The sequence below is a fragment of the Myotis yumanensis genome, unplaced genomic scaffold, assembly GCF_028538775.1.
Source record: "Myotis yumanensis isolate MYYU_CA2020_CCGP unplaced genomic scaffold, mMyoYum1.0.hap1 SCAF_2, whole genome shotgun sequence".
Lineage (NCBI taxonomy): Eukaryota > Metazoa > Chordata > Mammalia > Chiroptera > Vespertilionidae > Myotis > Myotis yumanensis.
This window is the reverse complement of record NW_027223753.1, coordinates 16,272,795-16,287,282: the sequence shown is the minus strand read 5'-3', so window position 1 is coordinate 16,287,282 and position 14,488 is coordinate 16,272,795. Positions and strand designations below refer to the sequence as shown.

The window sequence follows — 14,488 nt, the reverse complement described above, 5'->3', positions numbered from 1 at the left end:
CAGGCCAGTGGGCTAGTTACCAAGAGCGCTCATCCCTGTCAGTTTTTCATCCCAGTCCCCCTGGGGAGCCAATTCCTGACTCTACTATGGAAGTCAAGCACAGATGTGGATTCATTTTAGAGAAATTGACTTTATTTGGTTGAAGTGTCTCTTGTGTAAAGTCAGGAAGGCCTGTATAGACCGGTTTGGGGAGGGAGAAGTGCCAAAGGACTGAGGGAGGCAGGTGTGCACCCCCACAGGTCAGAGGACGGACAGGAGAGAGTTTCTTTCAGCCTTGCCTCCCACTCTTTTGTTGCCAAGGTGGGAGAGGGTGGCACAGAGATCACATTATATTACCCCACTCCAGGGGAGAAGGGAGCAGAAATGGTGGCCACTCAGGCAGAAGCGGGTCGGCTGGGGTAAAGCCTGAGGCCAGAGGTGGAGGTGGTCCTCGGGGCCAGAGGTCAGGAACCAGATGCTGGTCAGAGTCAGAGGTTGCTCTCTGGGGTCAGGTGGCAAAGATGAGAGTGCTCCTCAGGGTCAGAGGACAGGGCTTGGGCAGAATGTTCTCTGGAGCCAGAGGTCAGGACTTGGGAGCTGCTCTCAGCCTGCACCACGCCCCAGGCCCCCAGACCCTCTGAGTAGAGCTCTTGGTTCTGCTCTTTCCACCGTCGGAACTTCTCTCCAGTCAGCTCAGGGTCATCCAGCACTTCTTCCAGGGCCTGCAGCTCTTGCAGCTTTGCCTGTAAGGAGAGTCCCTTAGGGGCCATGATCACCCAGGGAAGGCGGCAGAGCCTGAGTCCAGAGCTAATTTTGGAGTCTAGTGCCTAGAACACAGCACGGGCCCAGTCTAGACCTGGTTCTCAAATCAGGAACCTAGAACTTGGCCAACTCCACAACTGAGCCCAGAGCTGTGGGCCAGCAACCAGAGCCAAAAGCGTAGAGCCCAGCCCCCTGCCATGCCCAGTGTCCCCAGCTGACCTTGAGTGTGCTCTGTAGTGCCCGCACACGGTGCACTCGCTCATTGAGGTGGGGGTCTCGGTTGCGCCTCATGAAAGAGCTCCGCCATTGTTCATGAGTGAGGGGCTGTGGCTGGCCCAGGAGGGACACGCCACCCTGCCTCAGGCCCCGCACCATTCCTTCCAATGTCCCCTCACTGCTGTCTGTAGGGAGCGGGGGGGTGGGTGGGGGGCAGGATGAGGATGTGCCTGTCCCAGGCCCAGCTCTCCACCTCAGCTCCCACCCCCAGCACAGCACCTGTTGGAAGGCCAAAGGAGGTCCGTGGGCTGCCCTGCGTAGGGGTGGCTGCAGGTGATGTGTCTCCATGGGGGGGACTCCCAGCTTGGCCCAGGCTGGGCTGTGGGCACCGTGGAAGGAGAGAAAGGTATCAGTCTGAGCTCTGTGCCCTGCTCCTCACCCCCCACCAGTCCCCGACTCACCGAGGCTGAGCGGGACCCAGCCTCATCGTCAAGGTCTTCTACTTCTGTCTCACTGTAGCAGTCTGGGGTGGACAGGAGCAGTTGGGGAACCCACTAAGCTTCACATGGTTTTGGGGGGCCAGGAAGGGGGTGAGGGCATTTGAGTTCCTAGCCTCCATCCCAGGAAAGGCAGAAGCTCAGGTGAGACACAGTGAGACCCACCCCTGTGAGCACCCACCTTCCTCTCGGGGTAGGGCGGCCTGGCCTGGAGACTGGTACTTGGAAATGCAGGTAATGAGATGGCGCACCCACCTGTGGAGGGGCAAATGGGTCTGAGGGAATTTCCAGGTACTGTATGCCAAGGGCCTGTCCCCTACATCAGAGGTTCTCAACCTGTGGGCCGAGACCCCTTTGGGGGTCGAACGACCCTTTCACAGGGGTCGCCTAAGACCATCAGAAAACACATATATAATTACATATTGTTTTTGTGATTAATCACTATGCTTTAATTATGTTCAATTTTTAACAATGAAATTGGGGGTCACCACAACATGAGGAACTGTATTAAAGGGTCGCGGCATTAGGAAGATTGAGAACCACTGCCCTATATGATCGTCTAATCTAATCTTCAGAGCAACTCTGAGAGGCAGGAACTCTTATTAGTCCATTTTATAGATAATGAAACCGAGGCCTAGAAAAGTGAGTGCCTTGATCAACCACTGTCAGAGAGCTGAGATTTGAATCTAGGCTCCCAGGCACTCATGCGGAAGTCTGGGAGTGGAGAGGGTGGCACTCACATGCTCAGATCCGCCAGGGTATCAGCAGCAAAGATGAAGGGTTTGTACACGTCATGGGTGAGCTGGAACACACTGCCAGGGAGCAGAGGGCCCTCACTCAGCCTGGGTGTGCCCATCTAGAACCCCGAGAGGCTGCCCCGGCAATCCCAGCTCCCTGCTGCCTCCACCCCACCCCTGCCGTCACCCTCTTTCTCCCTTTCTCTTCCCACCACCCAGCCCGTCACACCCAGGACTTAACTATTTTTTCTTCTGATCATGCCCACTTTCCAGACTGTAGTTGGAGACGTTGATGAGGCCCTCAGCCTTCTCATCCTGGGGGGATCACAGTGGGGGTCAGCATGAAGCCCCAACACTCTCGAGGTCATCAGGTTCCTGAGGCCACATCCCACAGGGGCATCTCCTGGGCTCTCTAACCACAAACCTCTCAGTGTCAGGAGCTCAGGGCAGAAATTTAGGGGGTGGGGGTGGAGGTGTGTGATCAAGGAGTGCCTTTGAGCCGGGAAAGGGGAGTCAAGGAGATCCAGACAAACAGCCGCAGAAGAGGGGGCTGCTCCCACATTTGCTCCGTCAGTAGGCACAGACGGAGCCGCCTTGGACCACCGAGCCCTGCAGAGGCTGCCCTCCCTCTGGCTTGCTTCCTCTTTTGCGCCCAACTGACCCTCAGGTGCTGATTTCTCCGGAAGCCTTCGCCACTCCTCGGGCTGGACTGGCCACCTCTGTGGGCTCCCCACCCCCATTCCCTGGGCTTTTCCTTTGTCACAGCGTGTGTTTCCTGCACTGTCCTTGAGCGTGTATTCACACCCCCCCCCCAGCCTGGAGTAGCAAGAACTCCCCTGTGTCCAAGTCTCCCCTGTGTCCTCGGTGCCCAGCCCAGAGCTGAGTAACAGCGGGCACCTGCATGTTTGCTGAGGAATAAGCAATCAAATGCATGGCCTATTACTAGGATGGACAGAATAACAGAAGAGGAAGGAAAGGTGCTTTCACACACACAGCAGCTCATTTCTCTTTGAAGAGTGTCCCCATTTTAGAGACAGGAACACTGGGGCTCATGAGGGTTTGTGGCCCACCTGTGACCACTGTGGGAGTAGATGGTGGGGAGTAGGAACAAGAACTGTGGCCCGGAGGTGACTCATCTGTTTACGCACGTGTGTAGGGTCTCACCTGGGGCTGGCGGTACCAGTAGAGCTTGTGTCTCTTGAGCACAAACCAGCAGCGGCGCCAGCGAGGGCTCATGAAGCCACCGGGCACCTTGCGCAGCAGGAGCCAGCCATCGCAGTCCGGCTGGCCCAGCTCCCGGCAGGACACCCGCCGGCGGCTCAGCCGCGTCGCCACGCCTGCGGCAGCAGAGCACAGCCATCAGCGAGGGGCTGGCAAGGCACCATGGACCCCCAGATTGCTCCCTTGTCCACCAGGAGAGCACCCCCTGATATTTCTGAACCCATACTCTGTGCTTGGAATGAATCCCCTGTCAGCTCTGAGGAATGACTCTCCCCATTGTGGAGGCGAGGAAATTAAAGAACGGAGGACAGGCTTTCAGCTCAGTCACAGAGCATACGAGGGGCCCAGGCTGGGAGCACCGGTCTGTCTGATCCAAGAGACAGGGCTCTTTCCCGAAGAGGCTGAGTGTAAAGTGTGTGTGGGTGGGGGTGCGGGGAGGCTGGGGGGGGGGTTCTGCCCAGCACTATAAAGACTTCTTAGAGCTGCTCGTGTCAGGGGACCCCACACGTTGGGTGCGTCTCATACCTTTTGATTTCTTCCGATCAAGGACAGGACTCTGAAAGGAGCACAGGGGTTAGAGAAGGGTCTGGATTTAGAACCACACCCCTCCTTGCTGAGCCCCTCAGCTTACCTTGTCTTCTAGGGGTTCACGAGTCTCTGCTCCCCCTGCTGGGAGTGTGGCTGGGGGTGCAGGGGTAATGGGCAGGGGCTCAGGGTCAAGAGAGGCAGAGTCTGTCAGGGAAGGAGAAGAGCGGGGGGTCCATGAGCCCAGCCCAGGCCAGGCAGTAGGGTGGAGGCATCAGAGTCCAGGGGTCAGAGCCAGGCAGCCCACATGTCTTTCCTAGGGCATCACCACATTGTGGGACTTTGGACCTACCTGTTGAGGCAGGGCTGGACCCAGGACTTGGGTTTGAAGTCAGGTTGAAGGCAAAGATGTCTTCAGATGTGGCCCTGGGGAGAGGAGAGCAAGGGGAGATGAGATGAGCCCACGGCTCCCCCACCAGACGCACCCAGGGCAGAGCCTGTTACCTGGGAGACAGTGGGTCCTGAGCCAGCGATGGGACCCTCAGCTGTGGGGAGCCCAGGGCCTGCGGAGGGGACTGGGGAACAACCAGAAGCAGGTGATTCAGCTGGCAACAGGAATCTGAAAGCGGTGGAGGGCAGGTAGGGGACAGGTACCTGTGGAGGGGTCTCTGGCACAGGAACCTTCTTCAGCACTAAGCTGACCTTGGCCGGTTCCCGAAACAGCTCCCTCACCACATTCTTATGGGGCCAGCCCACCTGGGGGACAGGACAGGGACACGGAGCTGGGTCAGCTGGGCAGGAGGCTCTGAAACAACCCAACAGCCCCCTCCCTTGGAGCACTCTCTCAGCCTCCTGCTCTGCCTTTTCTCCTCCTCCTCCTCCTCCTCCTCCTCCTCCTCCTCCTCCTCGGGAAGCCTCCATGAGCCCCTTCACCTTGGCTCTGCTGAGACCGGTCTGGCTTGTGTGAGCCGACTCACCTGATGTGAGGCAACTCCCACAACCCTGGTCTCGGCAAGAGTCCCTGCCTGACCCACAGCCCTGGGTTCTACTCGGTAACCCCTTCGCCCCCACTATGTCGCTCTTGTTCTCACTCACCACCACCTGCTCGTTGACCTGCACAATCTCATCCCCAGGCAGGATCTGCAGCCGGATGTTGGGGGGGACCTGGTGTGGGAGGTGAGGCTCAGAAGGTGCACCCTTCTGGGGCCTGAGGCTGGCGTGGCTGGCTGGCAAAAGGGTCCTAGGGGGTAGGCAGCTGGAAAGGGTGTGGGGTTCTCACCTGGGTGCCCACTTGGGACACGAAGTGCAGGCAGTTGCTGGTGGTGTGGATTTCCAGGCCCTGTGAAAGCAGAGGCTGGAGTCACCGAGGGGGTGGGGGCAGCAGGGCCAGCGCGCAGGACCCCAGCTAGGCAACAAAAGCCCTGGGTGGGCAGGACTGGGGAAAGAGCTGGCCCCAGCTGGCACTGCCCAACTTGCTGTGTGACTTTGGGCTTGTCACTCCTCTGTGGGTCTCTGCCTCTTCCTTTAATAAGGATCAGAGAGAAGTTGGGGCGGCTGACTCCTAAGGTATGAAATTCTCAGCAACGCTCCTCAGGGATAAGCAGGGAGGGGCAGGGCAGGGGCAGCGCTGGGGCTCTGGCTTTCCCAACTAGAGAGATTAAAGCAGAGAAGTTCATGTCCTCTCCCCTAACCTTCCAGGTCTGTACCTCAGGGCTAGAATGTGTCCCCTGAGGATTGGGGACGGTGCTGAATAACTGTGAGGCCCCAGGAAAGTCCTCTGAGCATTTTTTTTGGGGGGGGGGGGTCCTCTGGGCCTTTAACTTCTGTACGAAAAAGGCCTTCTAGCTGTAACAGTACAGGAATCTGTGGGGTCCTGGAACCATGTTTCAGGGCCCAGGCCAGGCTGCCAAGAGGTGAGAAGTGAGCCCTGGCCGGGAGCTCAGTTGGCTGGAGCGCTGCCCCGATATGCCAAGGTTCCATCCCCGGTCAGGGCACTTACAGAAAACAAACAATAAATGCATGCATAAGTACAACAACAAATCAATGTTTCTCTCTCTCTCTCTCTTTAAAAACACACCAATAAATAAAATTTAAAAAGAAAAGGCGAAAGGTCAGAGGTCAGAGCTCACCAGAGGATCATCCAGCTGCACGGGTTCCAGCACGGCCCTCTGCTCCAGAAGCTCCTGGGGGCTGCAGCTCAGAATGCTGTGGCAGATCCCGGTCACGTGGCTGCACTGGGATGGGGAGCACAATGCCCAGCCTGAGCCCCATCCACTGCACCCTGTCCCCATTACTCCCCACCCCCCCAAACACACACACTTACAATCCTCAGGACTCGGCTCTCCCTCTCCGCTGCTGGGCAGTCCTGGAAGCAGTGAGAGCAGGGGCCTTTCCTGAGTGGGGGCACTGCCTTCTCCAGAGGGCAGGGTGGGTTCCCAGCAGCCCCTCCCTGCCTCCACTCCCTGGCCCCCTTTCCAGAACTACAGGCCATAGAGCTCCGTCTCCAAGGTCTACCCCTGACACTAGGCCCCCAGAAGTCACCACATAGGCCCTCTCCTCTCCCCCTCCTGAGAGTCAAACTCCTGAGGGTGCCCTGGCCAGGTAGCAGACCCCCTGCCCCCATTGCCGCCTACCCAGTGGCTGGGCACCTCTCTTCCGGTTCTTGCCTCTTCCTGCCCTCACACCCGATCTTGTGCTGATTCACAGGTTATAAAAAGCTCTTGCCTGATCTGTCTCTACAACCTGGGCCAAACCTGGCCCCTGGTTCTCCTACCTCCTGCAAGGCCAGGCCCAGCTTCCGGCACAACTCCCCAATCTCCTGGCAGGCCGAGAAGTCATTCAAGTGGGTGAAGAGGTGCCTGGCAAGGGGAAGGATGGAACAGTGGTTAGCACACTGTGCTTAACAGTCAAGTCACAGAACCACTCAGAGCCGACGACTCATCTGAGACGGGATAATTACCTACTCTGATGGGTTTGATTTTGGGTAAAGATGATTGATAAAGCTCAACAGCTTAGCACAGCACCTAATACTGTCAGGCTCTGTTTAGGCACTGGGGAGTCAGAAGTTAAATACATAATTCCATCAATAATGATTTAACTTCAACTGCTGTGAAGTGCAGGGAGCTCTGAGAATATCTGACAGGGAAGGCTTCCCTGAGGAGGTGACACTTATGCTGGGACCTGTGGGACAAGCAGCAACCAGTAGAGGGGGAGGAGCTCTCTATGTTGATGACCGCTGTGATTACAAGCTGGGTGGGGTGGGTAGGAACCCAGGTGACCCAGTGCCCCCAAGCAGACCAACTAACCTCTTTGCCCTGCCCCACCACATTGGAGCAAGAGCCAAGCTCTGTTTTTCTTTCCTGGGCCCCGAGGAGGCCAAGGATGAGAAGGGTCCCCTCATCAGTCACCCCCACCCCGTACGTTAGGAGGAGCCTGAGGTACCTGTTGAGCCAGAAGAGGAGGGTGCGGGCCTCACGCACCAGCTCCACAGCCGCACTGAGGACATCAGCAGGGGGCTCGGCACAGCCCGCCAGGCGGCCTTGGACTAAGCTCTGGAAGACACGGGTCCCCTCCAGCAGCCTCTCCGTCAGGCTCTGCAGGTTCTCTGTCTGTAGCCCGGAACTCTGTGCCAGAGAGGGAGCTGGTCACCCGCCTGGCGGTGGCCAGCCCATCAGACACCCCCAGGTGGGTGGAAGCTGCAGGCAGTGTGGCCACCATTCACTCACCAGGGCCCGGAGCTGTTCCACCCCTTCCAGGATGAGCTCCTGGTGGCCCAGAGGGCGCACGGTCAGAGCCTCAAGACTACGGGGGCAGAGCTGCAGCAGGTACTTGCCAGGCAGCTCCCAGTCCTCAAAGCAGTAATCCTGCAGGGAATCATCGAGGCCTGGAGGGACAGCAGGGGTCAGCAAGGGGGAGCCAGGGGGTGGCATGGCCTTTCTGGCCATTTCTTCACTCCCATAAAGCCCCTTCCCCTCCCATCTGTTCCTAATAATAACCCTGAGACCTAGGCTGTGTTCTGCCCATTTCACAGATGAGGCTACTGAGTTGGGAAGTAGGATAGTTTCCCCAGACCAGCAGCAGCCTCACTGGAGAGCTAGTTAGAAATGCAAATTTTTGGCCCTATCCTGCACCTGCTAAATAACTCAGGGGTAGGCCCAGCAGTTCTGGTTTTAACAAATCCTCCAGTTGTTCTGATGCTTGTTTGTCAACTAAATGGGGAGTAAGAACATGGATGGAGCTTTGGAATCAGGAAGGCCTGAATGTCAGCACTTGAGCAAGTAATTTAATTGCTCTGTGCCTCAGTTTCCTCACCTGTAAATGGTGACAATAAAAGCATCTACCTTCTAATCATGTGTAAATGACATGACACATGTCAAACACTTGGCCCATTTCCTGGTTTGTGGTAGATCACCAGTAACAGCACTGTATTATCATCGCCAGAGTTTTCACCAAGGTCTACAAGGCCCGGGAAGATCGGGCTGCCCCATGCCTCTCCAGTCTCATCACTTGACACAGCCCCTCAAACTCAACACTTCAGATGCAGAGCACTAACGCCCTGGAATGTTCTTCTGTCCCAGGGTCCTTACAGGTGCTCCTACTCCTGCCTGGACTGCTCTTCCAGCTCCTTCCCTCCCTTTTTCCTTGAACTCCCTGCAGGAAGTGCTCCACACTCTCCAGGTTGGGGCGGGCGCCTCTTGTACTCCCACTGCTTCCTGTGCCTCCAGAAACACCTGCAATTGAGCATCAGCCTCTCCCACTTTATCAAGAGCTTTTCAAATAACCGTTCATCTCTAATTCCAGCCCTTGCCTCGCACAAAGTAGACCCTCAAAAAATAAGAAGACTATCTACTGACTGCTTCCTATGAGCTGGGCAAAATTTTAAGGGCTGTAAACACATTCAGGATGTGAAGGCGATCTGGCTGCGCCATCTGCCACCCCATTAATCCCCAGAGTTGACTCAGCTGATCTGGCTGGCTAGCAGGTGTCCCCTCCCTCCCTCACCACTCCATGTGCATCCTTCCCAAAGCTGCATGCTCAGTTGAAGAGGATGACCTTCCCCAACAGAAGAGAGGACCATTTTTCGATCAAGGGTTAAAAAGAAATGAATAATTAATTAAAAATAAACATATTCAGAATTTGATCCTCACCGAACCTAGAAGGCAGAGACTACTGTGACTCCCATTTTACAGGTGGGAAAACGGATATGAGTAGAGGTTAACAGTTTGCTCACTCTTCGAAGGAATTCCTCCCATTCCAAGTGAGCCAGGTTCCTCCCCTGGAGAACCTGTGTGTGATCAGCAGCTCTCCCTCCTTCCCTGTGTGACATTTAGAGCACTGGACAGGAGTCCATGAACCTGTTACTCCATAGCTATGGGCCCTTGAGCAAATTCCCATGTACAATGAATGTGCTGTGCTGCCTCCCACACTGAGCCTCATACACATCCCAGGCACTTGTCATGATAGTCTCATTCTGTGCGTTTCATGAACCCGAGTGGACGGGCTGGGCCTGAAACCCAGTGTGGGAGTCTGAATTCAACCCTGAATCCTGCTGTTGTAGGGTTAGTCACCCTGGGCCTGGGCCTAGTGAACTCATGCTGCCCCTCTAGGAGAAACTCACCTGCCCTGACTCACCTTCCCCTCCCACCTGCATGTCAGAGGTCTCCACTTCTCTGAGTCTGTGGGCCACCTGGGACCTTTCCCATCCATTTGGGCTCACTGAGCCTGTGGGGTATCTCCCTTAGAGACCCCTGGGCACAAGCGGGGGTTGGGGGTGGGGCTGTGCCAACCTTTCATCTGGTTGGGGCTCTGCTTCGCACACGGGGAGCCTCAGGATGGAGAGATGGGAAGTCGGGCAGGCTCTATTCCAAAGCCAGAGCAAATCACTTCCTGGCTCAGAGCGTCAGTTTCCGCTTCAGAAAAATGGGTTTAATAACAGCCCTCTACGCCCTGGGGCGGAGGGAAGATTAAGGCGATACCGTGGGTGTGGGCCGCGCTGGGCCAGCCCCTCTGTTTTCATTACCCACCGCCTCGCCATCGCCACCCTGGCAGCCTCCTGGGATGATGGGGCAATGGGAGACCCCTTCTGGTTCCTCGGCCTCCCGGCTCATCTCTGCCTCGCACAGTTCCAGACACAGGCAGACGCTAATAAACACTTGACAGACTAACCAACTGACAGCCTCAGCAGGCCCTTTTTCTTTATTTACCTCTCCCGGTCCCAGAGCCCCTCAAGCCCAACTCTGCCCCGGCCCCACCCACCTCTCAGCCAGGCTGCCACCTTCCCGGGGGTCCAGGTCTCCACTGGCTCCATGGTGGAATCCAGTCCGCCCGAAGGGATCGGCGTCCGCTCCGTCCTGCGGGCGCAGGAATTTCCGCTCCCGGAGCCCAGGGGTGGGGAGGGGCTGGGCTGGGCTGGGCCCAGGGCGGAGCCACCAGCATACCTGGGCCCACGTGGTTGGCCAGGTGAGGCGCAGAGACAGCCATTGGCCCACCGCCTGTCTGCCTCCTGCCCGCCCTTCAGGCGTGCCAGGGCTGCTGGGCGGCTTGATGGGGGGCGGTGCCACTGGTGTGTAACCCATGTGACCTCAGAGTCAGCCTGGGGTCCAGCCCCAAACTGGCTTCACAAGGAGGGACTTTGACCTTTAGGCTCCTCAAAAAGGGCTGAAGCCGGGCCGATGTGGCTCAGTGGTGCCAATCTATGGCAGCTATGTTGCAGGAGTCTCTGAAACAGTGTGATTTAACGGTGGGTTAATGACTATCATGATTTAAAATATGTTTTTATTGATTTTTTTTAGAGAGAGAGAAACATCGATGTGAGAATGAAACATTGACTGGCTGCCTCCTGCACACCCCCCTATCGGGGTTTGAGCCCGAAATCTAGCCATGTGCCCTGACCAGGAATCAAATTGGCAACCTTTCAGTGTGCACGGAATGACGCCCAACCAACTGAGCCACACCAGCCAGGGCAACTATCATGATTTTGAAGTAGTTATGAGCATAAATATTTTGAGATACTTCCAATAACTGCAATTCAATATAAAAATATATGTGATTTCTATTGGTGACAAAGCCACAGATACTGCTCACACTTTAATCCATATGGAAGGAAATGCCAAATTTTGATTAGATGTTAGTGAAAATAAATATCTGTGTTTTTTCTCTCCGAGTTTCTGGGATCCCTGGATTCTGCAGCCCAGGTTAAGAGCCTTCCTCTTAGAACATCTGAAACGTACTAAATGTCTGCAGTTATCATTACAGCACAGCCAGTCAGCAGACTCCCAGGACTCTGGAATCAGAATCGGTTCCACTTGCTGTGTGACTGAGCCCAAACTCTACCCATCTCTGAACTTGTTTCTTCTTCTCTAAAAGGGGGACACCTAGACCTTAGTGCTGTGAGGGGTCCTTTAAGTATTTTGAAATCTATAACATGAAGTAGAGCAGCGGTTCTCAACCTGTGGGTCGCGACCCCTCTGGGGGTTGAACGACCCTTTCACAGGGGTCGCCTAAGACCATCGGAAAACACATATATAATTACATATTGTTTTTGTGATTAATCACTATGCTTTAATTATGTTCAATTTGTAACAATGAAATTGGGGATCACCACAACATGAGGAACTTAATACAGGGTCGCGGCATTAGGAAGGTTGAGAACCAGTGAAGTAGAGCTTTAATTTTACGAGGAGGCCTTCCTAGAGCCTACCCCTTTGATTGTGCCACCTAATTGAAATCTCTACCAGTGCTCCACAACCCAGCCTTCAAAGCCTATTACTATTTTGCCTGTTAACAAGACCTTAAGTCTGAATTTGGTCCATGTAGTCTGTGTGTGTTCGCTTCCATCATTTAATAATTTTTTAAAAATATTTTTATTGATTTCAGAGAGGAAGGAAGAGGGATAGAAACATCAATGATGAGAGAGAATCCTTGATCAGCTGCCTCCTGCCTGCCCCCTACTGGGGATTAAGCCTGTAACCTGGGCATGTGCTCTTGACCAGAATCGAACCCGGGACCCTTCAGTCCAGAGGCCGACACTCTATCCACTGAGCCAAACCAGCTAGGGCCATTTAATAATTTCACATACAAATGGAGTTCTCTGGAACTTGGCCAGCTCTGCTGGTCCCATCCCATCTTTACATGTGGCATCAAACACAAGTACAGACCAGTCAATTGCTTACTTCAAAGGATCAGCTTCCGCTTCTGAAAATGGGTTCAATAACAGTCCTCTATACCCATCTCATGAGGCCCCCGCAGGTCTAGCTCCCTCATTTGTGAACCAGTAGGCTTCAGATTTGCAACATGGCCCTCACCTCTCTGACTTTGTCCTTCAACTCATTCTCACACCCTGCACTATGTGTCCCCTCCAACCCTCCTCCATGCTGAGTCCCACTTTATTGTTTCGGTTTTTTCCCCTCTTCCTTCCTACAATAGTCTCCCTATGGCAGTCTGGGAAAGCCCAATAAACAGACCCATCTCCACCATCCTGATGTTATCAAACACCTACCCTGAGATAGCAAAAGACATAGAAGTGAGAAGCCAGCCAGCCTCTGCCCTCCCTGAACTCACAATCCTGTAGGGGAGAAACAGACAAGAACTCACCACTTGTATTCACATATTCTCCTAGAAGGACTGGGGGCCTAATAACCACAATAGTGTCTACACTCTGTGCCCCTAGCACCTGGCAGTAGACAGTTAGGGGCATAATAAAGGGCAGTTAAAATATACATATATATATACACACATACATATTTGTAAAATTGATTTTGGAGAGAGACAGGGAAAGAGAGATAGAAACATCAATGATAAGAATCTTTGATTAGCTGCCTCCTGCACATCCCCTACTGGGGATCAAGCCCGAAACCTGGGCATGTGCCCTTGACCAGAACCGAGCCTGGGATCCTTCAGTCCGTAGGCCAACGCTCTATCCACTGAGCCAAACCAGCTAGGGCAGCAGCTTCTATTTTGAAGTTAGTTTATGAGTTTAACAAAAGTTCTTTCTACACATTTGCTGTAAAAATTTCAAAGATCATTACGTAACAGTAGGTCATTAAGTAAAAGGAGAACCTTTCCCCAGCATATCCTTAGCCCATTGCACAGTGGGGGCCACTGTTAAATTTGCTGGGTGTTCTTCCATTCTCTATATATGTAGATAATCAATCTATATACTATTCTGTCAATAAGCCTTTTTCATTTTATGAGATAATTAATGCCAAATAATATATGCAAACTACTTAGAATACTGCTTTCTATAATGTGCTAAAAAATAATAGCTTTTTAAATTGGTATATACAAATCTTTTATTTTCAAGCTGAGGGTAGGAAAAGTCCTTGCAGGAACTCCACCTTGGGGAAGGGGGTGATGTGTGCCCTCTCCCAAGATGTGGCTGATCTAACCCAAACCAAATGAAAGAGTCGCTGTTGTGGCGGGGGGTCAGGTGCCCTTTCCCACCTGTGCTGAGAGCTGACAGGTGACATCCAATCATCTGGGGTAGGCAAGGGCCAGGACCAGGGCTGCAGGGGTCCTCCCAGTACCTAGTTTAGGCCTAAGAAGCCTGAGCGTTGTCAGGCAAGGCCTCTCCCGCCTACCCAGCCTGCACACCCAGTGGGTGGGGGAGGTGCTGCTCAGGCCTGATGCTGATCTCTCCTGACAGCTGCTCCTCAGGCTGGCAGGGCAGGCAGGCGGGGGAAGGGACCAGATTTAAAGGTCCAGCTGCCCCACCTCCTGACAGACCTGGGAGGGCAGACTCTGGTGAGCATCTTCTGAGGGCATGGCTATGAGAGGTCAGGAACCTCTCTGCCCTCATATTTCCACTTCTTCATACCAAGAGCACCACTGGTCCTCATTTCTGCTTACTCCCCGCAGGCTGCCAGGGAGACGAGTGGCACCCACCATGCGACTGCGACGCCTGACCCCTGGCTACTTCCGGGTGCTACAGGTAAGTACCTCTAACTCATGGTTTCTGGGACCGACCCCTTCCTCCCCACATTGTGACGGGGTTGTGGGCCCCAACAGCCAGGGAATGTTGTCACGTTCCCGGCCGCCTGAGCAACCAGGACCCAGATGGGCACTGAAGCGAGAGGAACTAGGGTGGAATCTCCCTGGGGCAGCAATGGCGGCCATCTCTCCTTCACCCAGCTGTGCCTCCTCAGCCCCTTCCCTTCCTAGAAGTCTCAACTGACCCTTCAGGTGGACCCTCTGTACATCCCCAGATGCAGGTGGCCGGGGAGCTGAAGGCAGAGCCCGGGAGTCCACTGGCCGGGCTTGTGGCTACACTGCTGGCTGTCCTTGGACTGGGTGGGTCCTGCTATGCTGTGTGGAAGATGGTGGGACAACAGCCACCGCCCCATGACGAAGTGGGCAGCCTGCCGCCTGGGCCCCGGCGGTAGGTAACCCAGCAGGGACTGCAATGTTGGGGTCCCACTTCATTTCTGCCCTCATTGGAAGCAGAGCCGTATAAACCTGATTCTACCCCACCCCCGACCCCCACTGTACCTGGGCTCTGCCTGGTGGCTCCAGGCAAGGATGCAGGTTCCACAGCTGGACCAAGTAGGGAATAGA

General features: G+C 54.8%; 2 protein-coding genes across 2 annotated transcripts; one reads left to right on the top strand and one right to left on the bottom strand.

Moving 5' to 3' along the window:
- Positions 1–110: 110 nt before the first annotated feature.
- On the bottom strand, positions 111–10,309 carry CNKSR1 (connector enhancer of kinase suppressor of Ras 1). Its single transcript, XM_070404418.1, has 21 exons — positions 10,193–10,309; positions 7,663–7,820; positions 7,379–7,560; positions 6,711–6,795; positions 6,261–6,302; positions 6,067–6,171; positions 5,217–5,276; positions 5,033–5,101; positions 4,592–4,693; positions 4,442–4,512; positions 4,290–4,363; positions 4,044–4,144; positions 3,938–3,968; positions 3,356–3,528; positions 2,433–2,506; positions 2,195–2,266; positions 1,636–1,709; positions 1,419–1,480; positions 1,237–1,336; positions 961–1,142; positions 111–722 (listed from the first exon to the last, which is right to left on the bottom strand). The coding sequence occupies exons 1-21, from the start codon at positions 10,242–10,244 to the stop codon at positions 468–470; spliced, it is 2,124 nt and encodes a 707-aa protein (XP_070260519.1). The 5' UTR covers positions 10,245–10,309; the 3' UTR covers positions 111–467.
- Positions 10,310–13,820: 3,511 nt separating this feature from the next.
- ZNF593OS (ZNF593 opposite strand) lies at positions 13,821–14,316 on the top strand. The gene is made up of 2 exons (XM_070403066.1): positions 13,821–13,865; positions 14,140–14,316. The coding sequence occupies exons 1-2, from the start codon at positions 13,821–13,823 to the stop codon at positions 14,314–14,316; spliced, it is 222 nt and encodes a 73-aa protein (XP_070259167.1).
- Positions 14,317–14,488: the final 172 nt, after the last annotated feature.

Bases quoted from the DNA above. Each gene is read 5' to 3' on its own strand.
- CNKSR1 (XM_070404418.1), bottom strand. From the start codon at position 10,244: ATGGAGCCAGTGGAGACCTGGACCCCCGGGAAGGTGGCAGCCTGGCTG. The intron at 2,267-2,432 runs GTTAAGTCCTGG...GCTCCCTGGCAG, and splicing joins CATGATCAGAAGAAAAAATA to TGTGTTCCAGCTCACCCATG. The intron at 723-960 runs GTCAGCTGGGGA...CTCTCCTTACAG, and splicing joins CACTACAGAGCACACTCAAG to GCAAAGCTGCAAGAGCTGCA.
- ZNF593OS (XM_070403066.1), top strand. From the start codon at position 13,821: ATGCGACTGCGACGCCTGACCCCTGGCTACTTCCGGGTGCTACAG. The intron at 13,866-14,139 runs GTAAGTACCTCT...GTACATCCCCAG, and splicing joins GCTACTTCCGGGTGCTACAG to ATGCAGGTGGCCGGGGAGCT.